The sequence below is a fragment of the Uloborus diversus genome, chromosome 5, assembly GCF_026930045.1.
Source record: "Uloborus diversus isolate 005 chromosome 5, Udiv.v.3.1, whole genome shotgun sequence".
NCBI classification, from domain to species: Eukaryota; Metazoa; Arthropoda; class Arachnida; order Araneae; family Uloboridae; genus Uloborus; species Uloborus diversus.
The window spans coordinates 162,986,720-163,011,993 of record NC_072735.1 but is presented as its reverse complement, the minus strand read 5'-3'; the positions used below and the strand labels follow the sequence as shown (position 1 = coordinate 163,011,993).

General features: G+C 30.6%; 1 protein-coding gene across 7 annotated transcripts in view; it reads left to right on the top strand.

Annotated features, from left to right (window-relative positions):
- LOC129223385 (inositol hexakisphosphate and diphosphoinositol-pentakisphosphate kinase-like) overlaps positions 1-25,274 on the top strand; it is a 109,002-nt gene that overhangs the window by 72,347 nt on the left and 11,381 nt on the right. For 4 of the 7 annotated variants that reach the window (XM_054857971.1, XM_054857972.1, XM_054857969.1 and 1 more), the window contains 7 exons: positions 544-690; positions 2,635-2,754; positions 4,040-4,195; positions 11,513-11,630; positions 16,085-16,192; positions 19,065-19,130; positions 23,460-23,546. In XM_054857971.1, coding sequence (XP_054713946.1) covers positions 544-690; positions 2,635-2,754; positions 4,040-4,195; positions 11,513-11,630; positions 16,085-16,192; positions 19,065-19,130; positions 23,460-23,546 — 802 coding nt within the window. Of the gene's footprint in view, positions 1-543; positions 691-2,634; positions 2,755-4,039; positions 4,196-11,512; positions 11,631-16,084; positions 16,193-19,064; positions 19,158-23,459; positions 23,547-25,274 lie in introns of all 7 variants that reach the window. The other 3 variants (XM_054857970.1, XM_054857968.1, XM_054857966.1) reach the window with 1 other exon arrangement.

Below are 25,274 nucleotides of genomic sequence, written 5' to 3'. Positions count from 1 at the left end.
CGTGGGAGCAGGGTATGTTTATGTGTGTGTAGGCATATGTGTTTGTGTCGGTGTGCAGGCATGAATGTGTGGGTAGTTGTATGTGTATGTGTAGGTGTCTATGTATGTGTGTGCATGTGTGTGTAGTTGTATGTGTAGGTGTCTATGTATGCGTGTGTGTAGTTGTGTATGTGTGCGCGTGTGTGTAGGACATGGATGCAACCAGGAGACGGCTTTCGCTATAGGAGCAGCATCGTGATGAGCCGGTCAACGGTGATGGTGAGGAGGGTGCTGGTGGGAAAATAAAATGATAGCACTCCAAAAACAGTCAAGTGAGAACAATAAGCAATCGTGATTGCTCAAAAATTAACCCAAAAAATTAATTTTTATCATGTGTGTCCAACCTCTTTTGAAGTAAATTTTTAGTTAACAACAAAAATGACGCTTCCTTAGTAATATAGGAACATGAAATGTTATTGTTATAAGCAATTTGTGTCTATCATAAGCTTTTGCTGGAAATTTTATTGTATTAATCTTTTCTCTAAAGTACTTATCATTTTTCAGTGGCCAGAAGCAAGTTTGCTCTGTAGTTGTTTACCTGAAGACACTCAAGATGAACAATGGAGGAGGGCAATGGAGTATGTTAGTGCAGTTTCAGAGCTTAATTATATGACTCAAGTCGTTATTATGTTGTATGAAGATCCTACAAAAGTAATGGCTTTCTTCGCTTATTTAGTTTTCTTATACTTGTTGCTTGCATATTTCTAGTTTGTAAATCACTGTTTTTGCATATGATATTGGTTACATTAAATTGAATACATGAATTGAATACATTTTCATACATACAGATAGATGACTAACTACAGGCACTGGTCTGTCTCTATCACTTTCCAATAAATACTGGTCTGTTGAGAATTTTAAACTTTTTTCTGTTACTTCGTTTCTCACAAAGTATTAATTTATTTGCAATCCGCCGGCATATTTTCCTGGTACATAGGTTAGAATGAGGTTGAAATTATGTCCTCTGATTCTGCATTAGTTTAAGATTGCCAATTTTTAAGTAATTTTTATGTTTTACTTAGTTATTTTCAACCTTTATGTTTTCAGCACAGAAATGTTGTTTTTCTTTATTTCTTAGTTTTTTAATTGCTTTACAGTTTTATAGAAATATTTGTAACGCTTTGTTGTGTCCTTAAATAGACAGTCTAGTAATTGTAGAAATTTAAAATATTGTGCTGTGCCGAATTTGTTGCATAAGAAAAAAAGTTACTTCACTAGCAATTTGAACCATCGCCTCACTCACTTCCACTTATCTAATGAAAATAACATTTTTATACAACTTGGAACACCTGAATCATTCTCAGAATTTTATAGCATGCTACAAACAGATGTATTAAAAGAACAAAACAGAGCAGTTTTACTTATTTATTCTTCATTTAATGTATTAAACAGAACTTACCAGCTTGAATTTATAAATTTAGCCAATTTATCTTTATACTTTATTACACAATTTTTGTGATATCCATGCTCATTGTTATGTACCCAATGTTTTAGTTTTAATTTGATATGGAATACAATATCACAAAATTCTTGGTGAAAATCCTGCAGGTGTTAACATGCATTACTTTCATGTATATTTAAGTTTTAATTTTGTTTTCATAGTTGAGTTTTAGAAAATGATGGTATGACTCTGTAGGAGTCAAGTGCAGATCCAGCTGCTGGTTTTGGAAGGGGTAATTTTCAGAAGGGGGAGAGGGAGGAATGTCTCTAAAAAGCAGCTTTAGACTATCTCTGGTAACTTGGGGGGGGGGGGGGGATCATGACGCCTAGATCTGCACCTGATAGAAGTCTTGTCTCTATATAGTCTTGTTAGGAAAATGATGATATATGTTCTTCTGAAAGGGTACTAAATGCAAGAGAAGAGTGTTTGAATATTATACCAGTTGTTAGGGGTTCTCTAAAAGCATTGCTTAAATTTATTGACCAATGAAGTCATAAATATTGTTCTGTATCATACACACTCAGCATTGCTACATGCCATTGATCAGTGTTGCAGAGCATACCAGTTGTTGTTAATATCATTGAACTCAATGGTTAGTTAGCATCAAGTTACCAATCCTAAGCCAGGCCGAAGACATATTACATGTAGACTGTAATATATCTGCCACTGCAAAATATTCTGTACATGCTATTACATGTACAAAAATGTATATTAAGTAAGCTGGTATATTGCATGTAGTTCTGCCTTAGCCCAGGCTTAGGGACGGTAACTTTGCCTTCAATTTATGAGTTGAACTGCACCATGCTGCAGACACTCGCTGGTGAGATAAATTCCCTTTATCTACCAGTTTGTTGCTACTTTTAGCTTCAATGATATGACATCTGCCTCCAGCTACTATACCAGTTCACTATTGCAGACTAAGGAATTATAAAAAGAACAAAACTGCTGTCTCTGGATGTGATAAACTGGGTTGTCTGGTATAGTGCATGTAGTCAATGGTTAATGTAATTAGTTTAAATTAATTTTGTCAAGCAAAAACGTAAAAAGTGTCTCAAGTAAAAAAAAATTCTGTTTCTTATAAAACTTTTTACGTTTAGGTTTTTCTTTATAATGTGTTATTGTTACCTTTTGAGAAAATTATTTCAATTCTTTAGGATATCTCATCGGAAGAAAGATTTCATGTAGAGCTTCACTTTAGTCCTGGTGTAGTTTGTTGTGTACAGAAAAATTTGCCACCTGGTCCTGGCTTCAGACCTCAGTCACGGAGTGGACCTGTAAGTTTTCATTCTGGTTCATTGTTTGATTTCTTACATGAATCTGTTACATTTAATTTTAAAAATAAAGCTTCTACATCTAAAAGTGAAACAATTTTTTTTCTTCTGGGAACTAGATTTTGGATTATGATTTTCTTGAATGAGATAACATCTCATGCTATTGTAATCAGTATTTTATATCAAATGTTTTCATGCACATACTGAGTGTAAAGGCTTAGTGTATTTTTTCTTTTTTCTTTTCTGATATATGTTATCAGTGATATATTTATACAAAAAGAAAGTTATCAGTATTCTATTACTTTTGAAAAAATTCTTTTTAAATTGTGGCACCTTAAAAATACAATTTATTAATTGTGCAATTTACTCATTAACAAACGAAAAAATTTTGAAAAAAAAATAGAACCGACTTCAAAATTGCTCTAAAAAGTGAAAAATAATTTTATTCTTTAAACATCATCGATAATGCTTTTCAACATAATTTTTGAAGTTGGCGCAAAAACGATAGATAAAATCATTAACAGACATACCTCAACTACAACTATAAATTTAAACAGGCACAGTTTCTTCACTATCATATACATTATGCATTGCTGACAACATATTTGAATAACGATATAAATGCTTCGTTCGTAACTTTGGATGCTTTTCTGAAAAAAATTATGAACAAAGCATGGTTGCACTAGATTTTACGTTTTGTTTTTGCTCCAACTTCAAAAATTATGTTTGAAAGCATTATCGATGATGTTTAAAGAATAAAATTATTTTTCACTTTTTAGAGCAATTTTGAAGTTGGTTCTATTTTTTTTCAAAATTTTTTTATTTCATTCTTTTTAGTGTAAATGTAGGTATTTCAGAAATAGTAAAAATTTACCATCACGAAACTTCACCTTATTTTTTTCATAAAAATGCACCATACTAAAAAAAAAACTATGAACAAGCGTTAAACTTTAAGCGATTGGCACTAAAAACTTATCTTTCTTCCTCTCTGGAATTCATGTGTAGGTAATTTAATTATAACTATTTAAGTATTACGTTTTTCCTAACTAATTTTCATTTCACAGCATCTAAGTTGCTTATTATGCAATCCTGTATCTTCTTACTTAGCCCCGATCATCTGTTATTGGCATAGACGATAACGATAAAAATACTACTGTGTGTAGTTGAGGCAAACCTAATGGTAGCATTGTGAAGGCTAAGCAGACAATCATTAATACACAATGTTGTAATGATTTCATTTACTTTCAGCAAATTATTAATTAAATATTTTCTTTATTTGATGTTACAGAAAGAAAGACTTAATTGTCCCATGATTATGATGTCTGGAGATAAACATGCACAAGGTTGTGGTTATGAGTATGAAAAACATGCTCGCATTGATGAAGAAGATGATGATCTTACTTTAGAGGAGGAAATAAACTGTCATGATGTTGGAAGTGATCCTGTACGTCAGTCATTTTGGCTTACTACTTTTGTTTCTGCATGATGTAGTGTTGTTCCCCCTTTATTATGTTAGATTATCCTTATTTTTAAAAGACAAAACGGAAAAGTTATTGCATGAAAATTACTCTTGTATGCTTTTATATCCTTAGCTGTTCATCTGAGTGTTTCTTTTTTCTTCTTCTTTTTATGTTGCAAAGATTGGTAAAGACAGTTCTTTGTAAAAGTAAAAAAACATTTAACCTCTTTGAATGAGCAAATAAATCAAATGTATGTGATTGGAAAAACCTTGATAGCTTCATTGTTTTCAAAGCTGATGTTTCAAAACATGGATGATACATTAACCAACAACCTCACTGTTTTGGGACTTGTTTTATATATATATATATATATATATATATATATATATATATATATATATATATATATATATATATATATATATATATATATATATGCATATATGTAAAAACCTCTGAGAAATACTTTTATGTGAAGAATAAATTCATTTTTCACTGCCTATATTTGTGAATGCATAGTTGAGGTTTTTGAGCTGTCAAAGCTAAGTCACAAATAATCACAATGAGGAATGATTAAAAATACTTTATTTTCATATTAAGTCGTACAAAAGAATAAGTACCTTATACATATAGTAAAAATACAAATACTGAGACAAATTACTTACTCAAAACACATTACTAACATCTTTTAATTTTTCATAACTGAATAGTATAAAACTAAAGATGGTATACAAAGATTAATACAAATTTACTGTAACAATAAAGTATTGTTGTACAAAAGAATAAGTACCTTATACATATAGTAAAAATACAAATACTGAGACAAATTACTTACTCAAAACACATTACTAACATCTTTTAATTTTTCATAACTGAATAGTATAAAACTAAAGATGGTATACAAAGATTAATACAAATTTACTGTGGCAATAAAGTATTGTTTTTCCAACCATACAACACAAGAAGTAAAATCAGTTAAAACTCATTAATGAAAACAATTAAACATAGTCACAAATACAGCAGAACCTCGTTTATCCAGACCTCCGGTTAATCAGGATCAAATTTGTATTTATATACATAATTTTACATTATGATAGCTGAGCTATAAATACACCCAACAGGGCCAGATTTGGAAGTGTGGAGGCCCCTAATCAGGGTTCGAAAAATTCAGCATATTTTCGAAAATATCTGATACTTTGATATCTATCGGAATATTTTGATACATATGTTTATATCCGATATTTCCGACTCGTGAAAGTTAGACTATTTCGTAAAAATTTTGTTGTGGGGCCCCGGGGCAGTAGCCCCGCCTGCCCTCCCCGAAATCCGGCACTGCTGTGCAAGATTTTGAAGTGGTTGTTCACAATTTGGGGGTCCATCTGCATCAGGACAACATCAGACCTTTAATTAGCTCAATGCCGGGCCGTGTTGAGGCTTGTGTTGCAGCAAAAGGATGTCCAACACTCGATTGAAGTAGCAATGTATTTATCTCATTTCTTAGCCTGTATTTGTTTAATTGTCTAGATTTTGAGCTCAAGTGTATCTCTCACCTTCATTATTCTGTACATTAAATTTCACTTCAATCCAATGTTTCTTTCTTGGGGCGCTATTTTCAATGTTCCTGAGTGTATTTGACCTACATATTAAACCATGTACCACATTTTCCGTGTTATATCCAGAGACTATTTCTATGTGTAAATATTGTTAAAAATTGAATGAATGAATTACCAGTGTTTTAATGCACAAAAATGGCAAAGAACTTCAGTAATGTGCAATTTTTGTGCATTAAAACGATGGTAATTCATTCATTTAATTTTCCAGCACAAAGGTATTTATTAGTTATTGTTGAAAATTTTTAAGTTTTGGAATGCACATTGTTTTGTGCTACTGATTAAATGACTTTTTTTTTTTCTTTTTTTATAAAGTCATTTAACACATTGATTTTTCAAGAACATTATTTAGAGAAATCAATAATGCTGAAAATGATTTAAATAATTCAAAAGTTCATCATAAACTTTTGCATTTAAAATTAAATTAATGATTGGTTAGCATTCAAATGTTTTTTTTTTTTTTTCCAGGAATATAATTATTGTTTAGAATCAGTTATACACCTCCTTTACCTTCATAAAATAGGTTAAAAAAAATTCCGTTATTTTGCAAAAACTTGATATGTTTTAAATTTTAATGCTTTAAGTCTTTATTTACTACAGATGTTTAAAATCTTTCACATTGGATTTGGAGGAAACTTTGTATTTTTATCTTATTTTTTCAATGCCAAGTGCCCTGCCACATTAGCATTTAACTATAGTTGTGCTACAGTCTTTAGCATCAGCTTTCTTATTATTTTCTCATTAGTACTCACACAAAATGCATTGAGAAAAGATGTGTAATTTTTTATTGGATTAATTCGTAGGTTGTATAATGCATAATAATAGAAATCATTGTATTCCCTGCTGACTTTCTTTCAAAATTCAAACATAGTTATTTCACTCCCACAATGTATATACATCATGTAGATTTTACTCCAAAAAATGTGGCATAAATCTCTATCTGCAGAAATCTACGATTTAAAAATTCTTATTTTCTTCCTCTTTTTTATTTCTCTCTACTAAACATGTCAACTTTTTCTAAAATCTGACAGTCATTGCAATGTCTTGCTGTTTCTGCTGTTGGGTTGATTGTGATTTTGGACCCCTTTCATATATTTCACTCCTTTAATAGTTAAAGTACCAAAATGGGACATATGTTTCCCTCAAGTTCAAATTCATTTTCAAAAACAAAAACTTTATAAACGATTTTTTTCCCCCATCTTAATGAGACATCAGAATCTTAATTTAAAGAAAAAACAAAGGAAAAATAAACATTGTTTTTTTTCTTTTCTTTTTTACTGTAAAACTTGTAGTCCTCAAAGGGTTAGAAAACATCAAGGAGCATTTTCAGGCCTTGAGGGAAGTCCAAGCTATATCTCTTCTTATTCAGATTCATTAATTAAAAAGGAGAACCCCCATAATTCCAGAATTCGTCAATTTAAAGAGTTCAGAATTCTCTATGGTCGCCCCAGAAAAGTTTCAGCCCTGGAGAGTCAATCATATTTAAAAATTGGAACTGAGCTGATTTATTACTGCTTAAAAGTAGATAGTAACATTTTTCCTGCGTGAAATATCTTTCACTTAACGGTTTTGATTATCCATGCAATTTAATTAACCAAAAAGATCTTCAACTTATAAATGCAGAATATCAACAATCATCGATTACTTAATGTGAGAAAATGATTCATTTTGCAGTTACATAGTGTGATTTCATTATCAATCAGAATTTCATATCCACCTAACTTAATGCTTTCATTTACCCATTCTTACTTTCTTTCTTCAACTTTTCACACATATCTATGTTTTGTAAAACAGTCAAGATGATTCACTGCTTCAGAAACAGTCTTTTGAAATCAAGAAATTCTTAATCACTTTTTGGCTTTCTATTTCACAACTTTTTTTTAAAACTGAGTTTGTTATAGATTTCTAAGAAGAAGTTTTTAAACTATTATGCTTTCAAACATTTTTTCGCTTCAAAAACTTTCAAAAAATTGCTGTATTTTTAACAAAAGATTGCTAGATAATCCTCTTCAAAATAATTATGTGCTTTTGCCGTGTATTAGTTATACATATGTACACATTTGGTACTTAATTAAATGTCATTTTTATGAACTTGAGTTGCAATAACATTTAGTTATAGGAGGCATAATTAATCCTTACTGAACCCCGTGTTTGCTAATGCATTTATGAGAGATTGCAATGTAAACTGTTTAACAGAAGCATTTTGGATGTCGTGAACCAAATATGTACTTTTCTTGGGATTTTAGAATTTTTTTCAACAAATTTTGCCTTTCCTCCAACGATAATCTTCGTATTTTGTCCATTTTTAGCATTGGAACTGTGTTTGAAAGTTTAGTTCACCAGCTTCAAGGAATATATTTCTGTTAATATGATACTGTAGCTTTTGCTTATCTCCTCTTTGTTAATCATTTGTTGGTAAATTTTTTCTTTAGTCGTAAGCTTGCTGTTTTCATGTTTTGTTTGTAGCTATTTCCACTGGTAATGGATAAATTAACTAAAAAGTGACTTGGTTTTCTCTATACAAAACCTGCTTCCATTGCAATTTTCAATTCCCTAACCTTCTTATTTGTTACTGTCCAAAAATAAGGCATCGGACTCGTAACCGGAGGGTCCCGAGTTGGATACCAGCCGGTCGAAGATTCTCTGTGTTCATTAATGGTGACTGGGGCTCGTTAAATATGTCGTGGTCACTAAGTCCCCCAAGTTCCCATTCCAAATCAATACCTTTGGGGGTGCTGAATGTGGGATTACTTGGTTTCTGGTCTGGAATTAAAAAAACAGAGCTGTCTTCAGGTCCCAACTGGTTGAACCATGCATAGTGGTAGGTACGAGTCACCCTGGAGTGTTGTGTCCAAAAATATTTTACCTCCCATTTTGCATACGTAGGAAAAAAGTATATCAGGCCCAAATGACCCACTTTTTAAATCAATATAGATGGGTTACATTAGCGTTTGTATTTGAACTTTAATGCATTAAGTTTCAAAAACCAGAAAATCATTTTTGCTTATTCAAGAAATTGAAAATAGCTGATGTTGGTGAACAAAAAGCATTTTAAATCAATGTTAAAGTTAAAACTAGTTAAGGTATTTAAATCTGAAAGGCTCTCTCCCTCTCATTTATAAAGAACTAGCAGTGCCCGCACAGTGATGCCCTTGCTAAAAATTTAATGGAAGAATAAAAAAAATTGACTCCCCCTCCCCCTCTGATGTGAAATGATCATTTTTCTTTGTATAAAATGCATACACACCTTTTCAAAAAAAAAAAAACCTATTAAAGTTTCTTTGGAATTTAAAACTTTTCTTCAAATCATTAAATTAGATTTACAGTTGCTTTAAAACTCTATTTTGCGAGTGAAGCAGTTTTTACTGCAATTTAAAATATTTAGCCAAATAAACAAAAAAAGACATCAAAAATCTTTCAAATGTAAAAATAGTTCCGCAACTCTATTGTTTATCGCCAAACTCACGCAGCAACCACGTTATCATAATCCATCCATTTAACGAAAAAAACCATCTAGTGGAACATTCAGAAATCATCGTCAGAAAAAAAGGAGAAAATGTCGTACATTTCACTTGGCCAAAAACAAATCAAAAGTTTATTTTCTTTCAAAACAAATCGCCAAAACAATGAATTACATTTACGGTTGCTTTAAAACAATAATCCTAGACTGAACTGCTCAGCGCCTAACGTGCCAAGTGACCACGCTACCGGAACTCAGCTCTTTCGCGAATGAAGCGGATGTTTTTTCTTGGGCAATAATAAATGTTTCGCCAAACAAACAAAAAAGTATAAAATCACATTAACAGTAGTTTTCAAATCTTTATATATTAAGAGCTGCGTTGCCCGGTCTACCTTGAGAATATAAATTGTGTCAAGTGACATATATTCAACAATCAGGCTTAAATAAAAGAAAAAAAAACACCATGCAAAATTACCCTTCCAAAAAATGACAACAGATATTAAAATACTTTTAAGAAATTAAAATGTGAAAGATGGATTTTAAAAGCATAACTATGGAAACACGAAATAAAATAAGTTTAAGAAATTAAATGCAAAATAAGGAAAAAAACAATGGATTCAAAAAGTGTAACCATGAAAATGCAAAAACAAAATGGTTGACAACTTGAATCAAAATGACATTTTTCGAATTTGATTTAAAAATGCTTGTAACTTTTTTTCCTTTGAAGATAGAAGCTTAGTTTTTCGACCCCAGGTCGGGAGAGATCTGGAGTAAAAAATGTCGCTGTTTCCAATGCTGTCAAAAAGAAAACTGTGGGACAATTACTTCACTTTTTATTGATAGATTTAATGAAGAAAAAGTGCCTAAATTTCAGCTAAGCCTAAAGAAGTTCGAGCTAAAAGTGCAAATTACTCCCGCTGTAATTAGGTTAGAGCATTGAAACAAATTGTTTAGAACGCTGAAAATTCTACACTTTTCAACGATATGTAATATTAATATGTGCAAGTAATTTTTCACTCCCATATTCGGGAATTTATGTGAAATTTGGGCCTGAATTGGAATAAAAAAAGAACTATTTATCGGATTTTTTCGAATTATAGCCTATGTCACTCAGTAAGAAAGCACCATTCATATAGTGAAGGAGTTTTTCAAATAGGTGCAGTGGTTCCAGAGATTACCTCGAACATATAAACACACAAAAATCCACCCTCTCTCTTTATAATATTAGTATAGATATTCTCTAAACCAATAATTTGCAAAATTTATGACAAAACCATGCCTGTGGATTTAAAATTAAAAAAAAAGTCAACTTTAAGAAATTTGTTCATAGTGAATTACTAGAGTTTAAAAGACGTCTCTGCTATGTTTTAATGTTTAAAAAAAAAGGAATGTCGTAATTCCTAATGACTTGCAGCAGTATTCAATTTCTTGATATTTTCATGCTGTGTTTAAGGTGGTGTGCGCATAGTGGTCAAAAGAAGTGAATTAGTAGTAGTATCCCCATTCCTTCAAATTAAAAGGAAGTATTGGATAATATGCTTTTTATCTAGTAAAACTAACAAATTTTCTTGCGTAATGTGGCAAAACTGTTGAATTTTGGATTTTCTAATTTTTTGCTTCATATAGCTTCAAAACGTTCCTTTTGCACCTTGTTCTTCTGAATTATCCGTGAAGAAGATTCTGGAACTTCCATTCACACACTGATCATAATCTCAACCTCTTGATCCTGCGCTAACCTCCGTTACAGTGTTACCCATTTTTTCATGCTGTGTTTAAGGTGGTGTGCGCATAGTGGTCAAAAGAAGTTACCCATTTGTAAATCTGCATGCTTATGAGGGTTTGATATTTAATAAAACAAACATACAATTAGTGTGTTTTATTTAAAAAATAATTTTTATTTCTTGAATATAATAGGCAGGCTCGTACTTAAGAATTATGTGCTTGTCATGTTCATGATTTCTTTCTTTCAGTGCTAAAATGAGAATACAGTGGAGCACTGTTTATACGTTTCTCTTTTATATGCTTTCATCATTTATACGTTTTTGAATCGATACCTTCAAAGTAAAGATAGTGGGATAAACGATACTTATTAACGTTTTCCTATTATACGTTTTTTCATGCAGTCCCTTCAAAAATGTACAAACGGTGCTTCACTGTGTATGGCATTTTCATTTCTATGAAATGTCTTTAGTGTAACCAATGTAATTTGATGAAATCAATGTTATTCATAGGATTCTCCAACTATTTTGGAAGAAAATGAACTAAAATATGAGAAGAAACTAGTTTCAAGTCGATCAAAAGCTTCAGAACCTATTCCAATTCAAAGAAATGCTGTAAAATCTGTCTCAAGTTAGTTGTACAAGATTTTATTTTCATTGATTTTCCATTTCTGCACTCAACAGTTTCTGTACATTTAACAGATTTCTAAATTCTCTTTTACATTAAATAAATTTCCTTAACCAACATTTTCAAACAAAAGATTGGGAAAGCAGAATAACACTAAAATCTCACCTCAATGAGTTTAATTTTATCTACTTTATATTTATTCAATTTTGTTGTGTTATCATTAAGCCAGCAAAAAACCTTAAATTAGTTTGTATTTTCTTCATTAAATGCTTTTAAACTTTTTCTACTCTTTTTTTTTCCCCCTTAAAAATATATATGTTAAACAAACATGCAGAAGTAATATGTATTTTTTTCTTCTCTCATTTCGAAATAGAGTAGACAGGGTTGCCATGCACCGAGAAAACCTGGAATTGTCAGGGAAAATGAAATTGGCCGAAAATGGTCAGGGAAAATGAAAAATAGCATAATTTTCTGGAAATGTCAGGGGAATTTCTTTTATTTTCCGATCGTTCTTAGTTAGCGTGGCGCGTGCTCTATGACGTCAAAAAAAAAAAAATCTTTCAGCCTTGTTTTTCCGGCTGCCATTCGTTGGTTTGCCCTTCCCCTCTTTCTCCTCCCCCCTGCAGCTCTTTTTATCAACTCTAGCATTGGCGCGTGCCATAGCAGTCAGCGGCGAACATGCAGAACATGCACAGAAGGAATTAGATTTCTTTGTAGTTTGAGGAGCGGGCTCTGTCTAAACGCTGCTTTTTTACCTCAGCAATTCTGAAGTTGTTATGATACACAGCACATTGTTTTGTCTGCGAGTGCGACAGAAGTTCTTACTGAGCTGCAATAATCTTTTCATATTTTATGTCATTTATTTAAATTAATAAATGAAATCGTATTCTTCTAAACAATTTTGTTCTGTAAATTTAGTTCTTTAGACAATTTTAAATTTAGAAAGTTTCTTTTTACAGGAGTGTTGCTAATCTTTTAGTATTTTGGTAGTGATCTTTAATGACTGCTTCAATGCGCTTCTTTCTTTCAAAATAAAAGTAATCCGATTAAAAAAAAAATCTGCACATGAGAGTGTTTTGTGATCATTGCTCAAAATTTAACTTTATGACAGGTGCCCACAGGGGGGATTATGGCGCAAGTTGCGCCATCAAAATGTTTGGGGGGATTTTTTAATTATTTGTTTTACTTTATTTATTTTTATTCAAATTATTTATTTTACTTTATTTATGCTGTGTGTGTGTATTTCATTGTAGAGCGAGCGCAGAACTTTTCTTTTAAAACAATAATAATTAAAAATAAATAGGTAAATAAAAAAATATTTAAAAAAAATAAAAAAAGAGGATTGAAAATAAAAAAAAGCAAAGGCATTCTGAAATATGGGGGGGGGGGAAGCACCCCTGCTTTATGAGCAACAAATAGGGGAAATATGTGGAGCTAAAAGATGCATGATTTTTTTTTTCAGGCCAAAGTCTAAAAGTGCAGTGAATGTATTGGACTGGAGGGCTGGAAGGCAATAATTGAAAAGGTTTAGGTTTCATAAGTTTTTAGTTCAGACTATTAGCAATTAACTTTTTTTTTTTTTTTGATATAGATGTCAAAATTGTTTATTTGGCAGTTCTTTCACTTGATCTAAGGCAGTGGCTCCTCGCTATTGAAAACAAGATATGCTACATTTACATTAATTATTAATTCTTTATTACAGTAATTTGCTTCACTTGTGATAGTACATTAGAGTGGTTCAAAAATACACTTAAAAAAAAAAAGTTTCTCCTAGAAAACGGGACTCCACTCAATGTTTTTAGACTTGTGGTTAGTAATATGGGGGTTAAAAAAATACATTGAACTGAAAAAACAATTTTACATATTATAATATACACGAGTTATATGCATATACATTGTAATAAAATAATTATTTACAAAAAAAAAAAAAAAAAACAACTGGGGAAATTAAATGTTTCTAAATTTGTGACTTTTTCTGTGCTAGGGTTAATGTTAAATTAAGCTCTTAATTGAGACTCTTAAAATTTGATTAAGAAGCTAAAACTTTTACAGCACAATACTATTAGTAAGTCTAGAAAAAATAAGGGGTGTCTTGGACTCTAGCTGAAAAAAAATTTTTTTTTGAACCACCCTTAGTACATATTTTTGATTATTTCAGCTTGAGTAAATTAAATTTGGTAACCATTGTTTGTAAAGTTTGAAAATGAGGTTATTTTTTATCAAAAAGTTGAGATGTATATATTAATGTTGCAAAATAAAGGTGGAGATTGATAATTTGGAATTTTTTTCAAAACCAACTGGAAATTTCAGGGAATTTCATTCTTGAACTTTTGTGGCAACCCTGAGTAGATAATGTTTTTTTTAAATGAAAATTATTTTTGTTGCACACTTTAAAAAATAACTAAGTAAATTGTTAAAAAGTCAGTAATCCAACGTTATTAAGCACAAAACTTGCAAATGATTGCAGACACGTGTTTCGGTGTTACAAGGAACACCTTTTTCAATGCAAAGAAGTGTGAGCTTTTGGATAAAAAGTCATCCGAGAAAAGCAACACGGTGGAACAGGAGATTGTATAAATATCAAAAAATGGAAATTAAACAAAACAAAAAAGATAAAATGACACCTGGAGACAAAATTTATTATATAATTCCATGAGGAAAAAAAACCGTTAAGTAATAAATTTTAAAAGAAAACCCATAAACAATGCAAAAAGTCCAAAAATGAAACCACTCATAATAAATTAGCAATAAATTTACCAGCGGGGGGGGGGGGGGGGGGGGGACTATGTATGGAAGCAATGTATCAAATGGAGAAATGCAGAAAAAAAAACAGAGTGAAGGATAAACATATTGGAATTAGTTAATCACAAAACGAAATAAGAAAGCAAAAAATGAAAAAATAAAAGTAAGAAATGTACGACGTTTACATAAAAATAATAGAAAATCTAAACCAATTTTAACAAAGGAGTCCACACAGAGGAAAAATAGGAAATTGCAGTAAGATCGTTAACTAAATTAGAACAGTTCCTCAGGATGTGGAAATATTCCCAAAAATCAAGATCCAACAAATTGGGGCATTTTTGGATAATTTGATAAGAGTTAAAATCAAAAGAGTGATTCGATTCCCAACAGTGTTGAGCAATACTGGATTTATTCAGCTGTTGTTTTCTCACATAGCTTTGATGTTCTTTTAACCAAAATTTCAAAGAAGGGCGGGTCTGTCCGATGTATCCGAGTCCGCAATTGCAAACAATTTTATAGATCCCACAGCAATTAAGAGGGTGAATAGAATCTTTAAGAGAAGAGAAAGAAAGTTTATTAATAGGAGAAAATACCACTTGGAATTGGAATCGCTTCAGAATCTTAGCAACCTGAAAACTGATACCAGGGAAGAAAGGCAGAACAACTAAATTCTTAGTGTTAAAAGTTCTATTAAGAACAACATTTTGAGATTTTTTGCAAAGTTTTTTATAAATGGAATCAACTAAGGTGGGCGGATAATCTCTATCAACAGCAACAGCTCTTAAATAGTTAAGTTCCGCATTAAGAAGCTCAGGTGAAGAACAAATATTCATTGCACGATAAACATATGTGTTGAAAGCTGAATATTTTTGATTAGGAGGGTGAGATGATAATCTATGTGGGGGTAAGGAAACAGCAAAAATGTTCAATGTTGTTTATTTCCTCTGTTTTGCAGAAATTTTTTTATTTATTTATTTATTCTTTATTTATTCTTTAAGTAAATTGTTGTTTATGTTCAATGTTGTTTATTTCCTCTGTTTTGCAGAAATTTTTTTATGGCAGTAGCAAACTCTCATATGTATAACACCCAGTTATTTATTATGTTTAAGAGGTTCAAATCTTACCAAGTATTAAAATTTTAAGGGAATTAAAGTTTTTGTTTGAATGAAAATTGTGTAGAATTTTCATAGCTAAATTAATCTTCAATCCCCCTCCCCACACACACTCAAAAAAAAGTCTTTGTAAAATATTGTTCTGTATCAATTAAATAAAGGCTCTCCAGTAAATCAGTGATATTCAAAAAATATGTATCTGTAAGCGTTTGTTAATCACACATTCTAGAGTTATAAAAAGGCATTTCAAGGTTTTTTTTCTCTGATCAAATTAAAACTGATTTTTTTTTTTTTTTTTTTTTTTTTTCTGTTTCTGTAATAGATATTGCCTCTTTTCTGTTTCCTTGGACACTGTTGTATGCCATATATTTTAAAAAAATTTCTGAAAGTTGTTTAACAGCATTTAAATGTTTCGATTATTTTTGCTTTTTTATTTTTTTTAATAACCTTCTGATATTGAAATTTTTCCAATTGAAATAAAACAATAATATTAATTATAATAACTGCTAAAATAAACTTGTGCTTGAATATGAATGGAGTAATAATACTTACTTAATGTTTTGTACATCTACTTAATATCTAATTTAAATGATTTCATTTCAGATGTCCAACACAAACCATGTATTATTATGAAGAGTAATAGCGATTCCTCTCGGCCTAGAAGTCTTGATAATGAAAGTATTAACAAAAAGTCTTCAAAAACTGAAAAAGGTGGAAACGAAGCTTTAAATTATGAAATATTAATACAGAGAAATCCCTTCATAGCCAACTTCAATGGACTGCAAATTTTCTTTAATGCAACAAGAATTTTGTTGTAATTGGAATTCAAGCAATGTAATGTTAATTACATAGGGACAGAAAATTTGTTTCCTCAAAACAGATATTTTGTTGTATTGGCATTTGTTGTAATGGGATTTCACTGTGTTATAACATATTGTTATGTTGTCATCATGCTCGTGGAAAATGACTGAAGTTAAAAACCCCTCCTAACAGACACTCCTCTTATGCCGACAATTTTTAATTCCCCGATTCCAAGGCAAATAATATTATTAAACCCTGTCCTGCAGACACCCCTCTATTGTGGACCAAAATAATTGTCCCATTAGTGTATGCATTAGAGGTGTTTTACTGTACATTGTTATTGCTAAAATATCAGTTAATTTGTGAATTGGTCTATTTTGAGTTGCTTATGGTCTATCTTGCTTATTTGATAGAAAAAAATCATATTGCAAAAACTTTTTGAATAAGGATTAAGTGTTTTTGAATCTGTATCAGTACGAATTTCTATCATGTTATTTGCTGAATCAATAGCTATTTTTTGTATCTTTTCTCTCTCTCTCTCTCTCTCTCTCTCTCTCTCTCTCTCTCTCTCTAAGTGTGTGCATATGTGTACATATTAGGTAACAAGAATGGAAGTAAATTTTAGAACAGTGCTCCTACCAGGAAGTGGGATTCTATTATTCGTGCACTTTTTTCCAAAATTCCTCTGAACAAAAATCTATTGCCCCCAATTCCCATAAAAATCACATTACGGTGCATTCCCAAACAAATCACAACCATCCCTTAACATTTTGGTCAGAATTGGAAATTCACATTGTATTTTTCTCTGGTGTGAGTTCTGTAACAGAAAGTCTTTTACAGTGAAAAAAAATCCACTTCTGCTTAATAGTACAACAGACTCATAAATCCAGATTGCAAAAATCCGGGCTGATTGTTTTGAATTATTTTACAATAATAATAAAAAAAATTGGTAAAATCCCGCCATATTCTGCATTGCATAAACTACACCACATATCTTGTGCCATCCGACTCTCCATTTTTCCACAGATTTGACTTTGTTTTGATTTGCGACACGTTATTATGTACAGTGCAGTGCCATAAGTGTATGTGTCTAAGTATTCATGTGCTGTTTGGGATTGGCACAGGGCAGCGACGATAACATATGCAGCTTACTATGGACTTATGCCCAACTCTGAGAAATTCTTTTTTTTTTTTTTTTGGAATTTCAATCGACCATCTGTCTGTATTTTTGAGTCTTTTCTAACTAATAACAATAAAAATATGTATCTGATAAAACATAAGCATAATGAAATGTGACTTTTATCAAGATGTAGCCAATTTAAATTAAAATCTTTAGTGTTGCAGATTAAGTAACAGTAAGTGTTAATAATAATACCTTATTAATTTAGCTATGCCAATTAAAAAAAAAAAATGTGAGACACATCATCTAGGGTTTTCAAGAATTGTTCATGATGACAGAAAAATGTATAAATTAAGAAACTTCATTTCAGTAAAAGTTAATATACATTTTTCTTTCAACAAAATGAATTTTGAAATCTGTAGGACATAACAAATGAATAGATAGAAATAATTCCATTTTCTGGTGATTTATTAAAGATGTTGAATTGCATTAGTTGTTGATTTTCTCTGTTTATACAGTTAAAGCTTCAGATGTTACTGGAAATCTGACATTATTAAAATTTGTAGATACTTCTTTTCTTCTCAAGTTTACGTCAACTTTCCAACAGCAGTAATAATAATGTAAAAAATATTATAGGCAGAAGTTAAAAAGTTTTGATTAAAAATAAAGCATTTAAATTGCTTGAGGTGTTTTCCATTTTAGTATTATTGTTCTTGAAAATATTTCTGTTTTTGTATAAATACATTGACAAAAAACATCTCCACCTTTTAGAACATGACCGGAAAAAAATACCTGTAACTTATGCGAATCAGCATTGAAAAACTGTTTAGTCACTCATTTAGTCTTAATAAAGGGGCATTTGATGACAGAATCGCTCATATGCTGAAAAATCAACTTTTATCTTCTAAAAATAAATTGAAATGATAATTTTTATGCTGACTGCATACTGTACTCTGATATGCCAAGCAATATTTGACTTAAATTTGCTGTAGAAATTTCCTGCATGTGTGTCAGAAGCTTCTTTGCAGAAAAAAAGCTGTGCAGAAAAAAAAATTGTAGCTTCCGTTTTCTCTTTCTCTCAGGCTTAGTATTTTCTTTCTCTAAAACTTAGAACACTTACAACTTCAAAATGTGTGCCTTCAATACTCATTGCAAATTTCAGTCAAAGTTGGAATTATCACTCTATGCTTTTTTTTCAGTCTGTAATACCCTTACATCCTGTCAAGAATGGCAGGGGGGGGGGGGTCCATTCTTTGCATTCTGTGATAAAACATCCATAAATGAAGTCAGTTATTGAATAGAAATTTCAATCTTATAATCTGCAATTAGTAAAAGAGTGGCATGAATGTTTTGCTGCTTTTTACTTATGAACTGTGGACCACATGTGCACTTCAGATTAAGTTATATCTATATTTTTAACTCAACTTTGCAGATATTAGAGTGCATGGCGATAAAGAAAAATGTATGTTAAAGCTCCAAAGGAATGAACAAGATACAAAATGGCAAGATTTTTTTCTAATCTGTAAAAAAAAAAGTTAAGAAGCTGAAAACTTTTTTTTTCAACCTTTATAGTTAATTTGTTTTTAGTCAAATCAATCTCACATGTGTTAATGCTGCACTGTTGCCATTAACTTTTTTTAATGCTATTATCTATCATTTCAGGTAGTCCTCATACTCAAAGTCTAGAAGATGTCTCTGTAAATAACAGAAATACTCCAGAAAGAAGAGGTACTTTTTGCATGTTTTCAAATCCAGGTATTCTTTATCGTTCTCGGTTTTTATTAAGAGGCCATTTCTGAATATATATATATATATATATATATATATTAGGGTGGTCCTTATTTATATGGGAAATTTTTTTTTCGGAATTCAACAAGTGACGCCCCCTAGTTTTGTGACACTATAATAAAAAGTAATCGGTGCAAAATTTGAACTCGATCGGTCAATAATAACACGTGCCCCTAGGCCGTTGAACTTCAACACTTTTGATAATTTTCCCCTAAATCTTCGAGTTTTTACTTCAGACCCCGTACATCGTTTCTCCTATGCTTGCAAAATATTTTTACAGTGAGGTAGCGCTAAAATTAAATTTTTTAATTACTTCATACCGTCTAAAGATTTTACATTGAATAGGAATGAAATAGTGCTATAGAAACTTTACCTTAATCGTACCCTTTTCTCAATGTATATCAATCGTGTGCATTTTTTCCCCGATAGTTTTGGACTGTCTGTAAAATACTAAGTTGCTTTTGTGACTCATATTTGGTAGATTGATTGTGAAATTCCTCGATTAATTGTGCTCCTCTTTAGTTGTATCATTCACAACTTTCAGCATTTTAACGATATCTCTTCCCTTTAAATAGCTTCCTTCATTTTGCCATGAATCAGGATCAAATAGGAAAACATCTTTTGGTGTTTGTAACTTATCAAACAGTTTTATTGACTTGTAATTGATTCTATAAAGAAGAAGATCTTTACTAAGAAAGTATTCCAAATCATCTACTGTTATCTGAAAATTTTTATACAGTCATCAGACACGTCTTCCTATTCAGCAAGCTTTTTTTTTTTTTTTTGAAGTAATCTTTTCCTGTCTTCAAAGTTAATTCCTTCATTCAATACGGACAAAGCTACTAGTTCATCCCCTAAGTACCATAAGTAATTTAAGAATTTTTCAATCACTGCTTTTGCTGCATGTTTGACATCATTTTGTATGCTGCAGGGTTTAGACAGTAGACTTTACATTAAGTTAAAAGGCCTAGAATGGGTTGCTGCGAAAAACTATCTCTTCATACAACATTTAACTGTAAAACAGCAATCTCAACTTACGAGCAATCTCTTCATGTAAGGTCAATTTAAATTGTTTCCTAAATATATAAATATTCAAACAATAAATTCCTTTTGCCACCCATCTGGCTCACAGATAAGCTTCAGGTTGCCGAAAACATATCCCTGTAGGAGGGAGGACTTCAACAAGAAATATTATTACACGTTATGAGAATTCTCTGTAATATTTCTTAATTCCGCTTTCTATGAACAATAATATGTCATCAAATTCTTCTTTTAGGATTTAAGTGGTATGTGTAATTTTTGAACTTTGAAGCGCTTAAATAATGGAATATCGAGTCTAAAAAACTAAGAAAGGAAAGAACTTCTTTAAAGACACTCTGCAGTATGATTTCAAGTGCAAGATGATATCAATACAAATGCAATATATCACCGTTCAGCTTTTATTCTAAAAAATTACATGCACAATTTATACGGCCGGTATTGTAAGCCGCTGTATAAAACGCTACACCTTGAACAGTTAGCAATAAAGAGCAATCATCTAAGATATCATATACAACTGAAGAAATATCTCAGAAATTCTGAGTAGCTGTTCAACATTGGAACCTGAAGCTATCAGGGTAAGCCTATCGGCGTTTTTTTTTTTTTTTTTTTTTTCAGTTACATCTGGATGTAGCTTTGTATCCCAGGGAATAACTAAAAAATCTAAATTTAAATTCATGAAATCTGATTTTACCTCTCGAAGATTTTCTCTTGCTCTCTTAAGGGATGTACGATTGATCATAAGGTTATATGGATTTAAATTTACTGCATCTACATAGGCTGTTAATAAATGAGCAGCATCTTTATCCCTAATATGGCATTTGTCTAACATTGATGAAATGCGAGCAGATATCAATAGTTCTCAAGCTTTTTTGCGTTGTGGTAAACCAGATATAGAAAAAAAGGTTCAACAGGTTAGGATATATACCCATTTTGGTATCTAAATCTTGTGAATTGCAAGGGGAATTTGATGATAATAAAGGACTATGTACTGAAATAGAAGACAGTTTAAAGTATAGATTTTTACATAATTCTGATCTGGATTTTTTTTTTTAAATTTATATTTTAGATATGGAAAATAGAGTTTATTTTTATTGTAGGGTAATCGAGGATTTTTCAAAATTTAAATTATAAGAATGCATAAGCATTTAAGTATATAACTAAAGAACAGCAAATTAAAATATAATTGTCATTACTTATATTTATAGCATGGAAACCTAGTGACCCTATATGCCACACCTATTAAATACACAGAAAATTTTCTAAATTAACACCCCCAAAGCCTGGAGGAGGCAGTTTGTTGTTGTCAAAAATAATTCGTTAATGGCCTAGGCCATTCATTAATGGCCTTTAAAATCCATTGTGTCCATCTTGGTGGAAAGAAATGTTCCCCTGCCGCTTGGTTTGAAACGAGCGCGAATAACGGTATGCCTGTCCCAGGGCCATTGTTGTACATGTACCCTATGTAATTTGTAAAATTTTACAGAATGAAAGTGAGAGAATGGTTGGTCTGGAAGTAGCAACATCTATTGAGGTTCAAAATCACTTTAAATATGAAACCTAGTTATATTTTTACATAAAAATGAGAAAATCCGCAATTTTTTCTTTAAAACTCAAAAAAGGGGGCCCTAGGGGCACGTGTTAATATTCATGGATTGACTTAAAATTTTGCATGGATCATTTATTTGTATAATGGAACAAATTGAGGGGGCGTTGTGTAAAATATCTACAACTTCAAAAATAAGGACCACCCTAATATATATATATATATATATATATATATATATATATATATATATTCATTTTTGCTTATATTTACTGCAAATCTGCCCTAAATACTGCAAGTTTGTGCTGGAATTTAAAAACAATTTTGAACAAGTATACAGTTTCAAAAAATGCTTTTAAAAACTTTTTTAAACTGATGAGTTGACTTGAATCTAAGAAACTTCTGAAAACCTGTATAATTTGAACAGTTCAAATGCCCAAAATTCAAATATATGTTTGCTTAGTTCAGCTTTGAAATTAGTTTGTTAACTTTTATATATTTTTATCTGAAGTCTATTTCACCAAGTTTGTTTGCACTAAAAAGTATGAACTAAAACAAGTACGATTTTTTGATTTCAACATTCAAAAATTGCAGTTAATGTTAATATCAAATATATTTAGCTTAATTCTAAAACAGCCAATAAAATTTAAGTTGAAAATTTTACGAGAAGAAATAGGTGGCATACAGCTTTGTGTTTTGCTATACCACCTATATCTTGTCTCTCAATTTTTAATAAAAATTTTATTGTTCTTGTTTTTAGTAAAAATTAAGTTCTTGCAAAATATATATGTGTTACTCAAGATTTTCTTTTCAATTGAACCTAAAAATATTTCTTTTCCTTTAGTGAAATTATTTTTCTTACATAAGACTTTAAGCACTTTTACAAAAATTTAAAATATGCTTGCATATATATGTTTAAAATTTTTAAAAATGTCTGGTAAGAATTACAAAAAAAAAAAAAAATTAAACTGTTTGTGAAACTTTAAAACTGCATCAACATGTATATACAGAAGGGGAAAATCTTTTAGTAGAGAGAAGTATGTCTTAAATTTGAACATGAAATTGAGGCAACTGCTTTGTGAGATTTTTTTTTTTAAAAAGAAAGAACTAAATTTCCACTAAGCAATGAAAAGTTAAAAATTATTTTGAACTTTTCTCTAAATGACTACATTGTATTCATAATTAATTAAGAGTTTAATGTCTTATTTTTTGTGAATACATATAAATATTTTTTTTTTCAATTGCATGCTTGATTATTTTAATTAAAACAATCTGATTCAATTTAAGAGTATGAAGATAATTTTTACATTCTTGAACTTAATATTTGCAAGATTTTCCACAGATCACATTGCTTGAAATCACAAAAAAAGCTCACAAAGTGTTCCTGGAAAATATTAAATTAATTACTTAAGTGGTTTATAAGTATTTGAATTTAAATAGAACTCATTTATATATATATATATATATATATATATATATATATATATATATATATATATATATATATATATATATATATATATATATATATATTAACATCATGACTATCATCATAGAAATGTAAGTCTCATTTGTTAATGGTCAAAATTCTTCTAGTAATAATACAGAATATTTCATAGCATGCTGTCTGTTTTCCCCTGTGCAGTTTTGTACATTTAATTATCAAGTTTGCCATTTTCTTTCAGAAAGTTTCCAGCACCGACATTCTGTTCCTGGTCAACTCTGTTCATATCTTAGGATGTGTAGTGCTGCGGATTTGGCAAAAATATATGGTAGTAATAAATATCATTTAATATTTTATTTATAACTAATGAAATTAAGAATGCTTTACCTCTATAAGAATACTTACTGATAACACAGGGCAACAGTGATTTTGGTGCTGGGGTTTTTGGAACTGATGTCATATGAATTTGGTACCCTGAGTTCAAATATGACATCAGTTTTTGTGCAGAAGCTCAAATTCTTAAGATATAACATTTAAATATGCATAAAACGGGTTTAAGTTACATCTATAGATCAAATAAAACACAAAACAGAGATTTTTTTATTTCTATTGTATTGTACAAATAATAAGAGATTGATTACCAAGCAGTCCAATTAGGCTGTTGGACATGTATCCCTAATTTTTAAGAGCTTCAAAATGACAAAAATTGTAGTAGTCTTACTTAAGAAAACTTTACCTTAATTTCTATTCATTTTCTTAAGTTTTCTCCTTTATTTATTTACCTTTTTTACGTGTACTTAAGTGTAGGGTACTCTGCCTCCCAACAAATATTTCGAACGAGTATTAAAAGACCTCAACACCCCTGAAATGGTGGTTCCCCGTTAATGTTTATGCTTATAAGGTTTGACTTCAGAGGACCCCCCGAAAAATGTTTGTTTCGGGTCACCCACTATATTAATCAGGCCCTGAAAAATATTGTATACGAAGATCCAGCTCATCACACATTGCGCGGACGAATGTAAGCAAGCCAAGAACTTACAAATTGACCTTCTTGTTGAAGCGTTATTACTAAACTTGTCAAACTTTTACTGCATCTGGTGAATTTTCCTTTAAATTACGAGACTGCAGGCCGACAATAGGGTAAATATGCCAGAAACAATCCTTGTTTAAGAAGCCTACACTTGTTTTAGAAGTGCACAAAATGGATTTAAAACTGCACATTTTATGTAAAACAGCAGCACTTATCTAAAAAATAGAGCTGCTAGAGAAAAACTAATTTCATATTTCGATTTAGGTCCCCAGACATATCTAAAATCAGTTCTCAAACTCTGGGCGCCGAAGAAAAAACATTTTTTATTCCTCTGTGTAATACTTCACTGTTATTCTATTCACACATTTTGGAGAGAGAAAGAAGAAGTAAACTTACATGGTAAATCAAAAGTACCATAAAATGTTTCACAAAAAGAATACCTACTTGATACATTTTATTAGATTGTTACAAGTTATTCAATTCATGAATCTTGCTCTGAACTTAGACCTCCAATAATTATTTTTAAATTAAATTCTTTTAATGGCAGTTCTTTTCTGGAATATATAAGTAGATAGCCTTTAATTTTACATGTTTGTATTTTTACTCTTGGACAAAGAAAACTAAAACTCCAGCGCTGCCAGTCTACGATTTTCGTTAACAAATGAATTACTTTATTAACTTTTTAAGTTTGAATTTAATCCTTTTATTGTTCTCTACAAAAATTCTGTGGCAATAATTTGCCTATTTCCCTTATTCTAGAAATGCTTTGCTTTATGCTTATTGGTATAAGTATTGTTTAATTGTTCCTCCTTTTAAAATTATTATACATTGACTCAAACTTAAATATTTTTCACGGTTGAAGAAAATAATTAGTGTCGTTAAAGTAGCTCAATATTACCATACTATTCAATTTACTGTTACATTATTATTCAATAGTTCAGTTTTCTTTTTCAACAGCCTCCTTTGCTTTAATTATTTTTAATAATGTTTAATTTTTCTTTATGAAATTTGTTTATTTGTTTTATA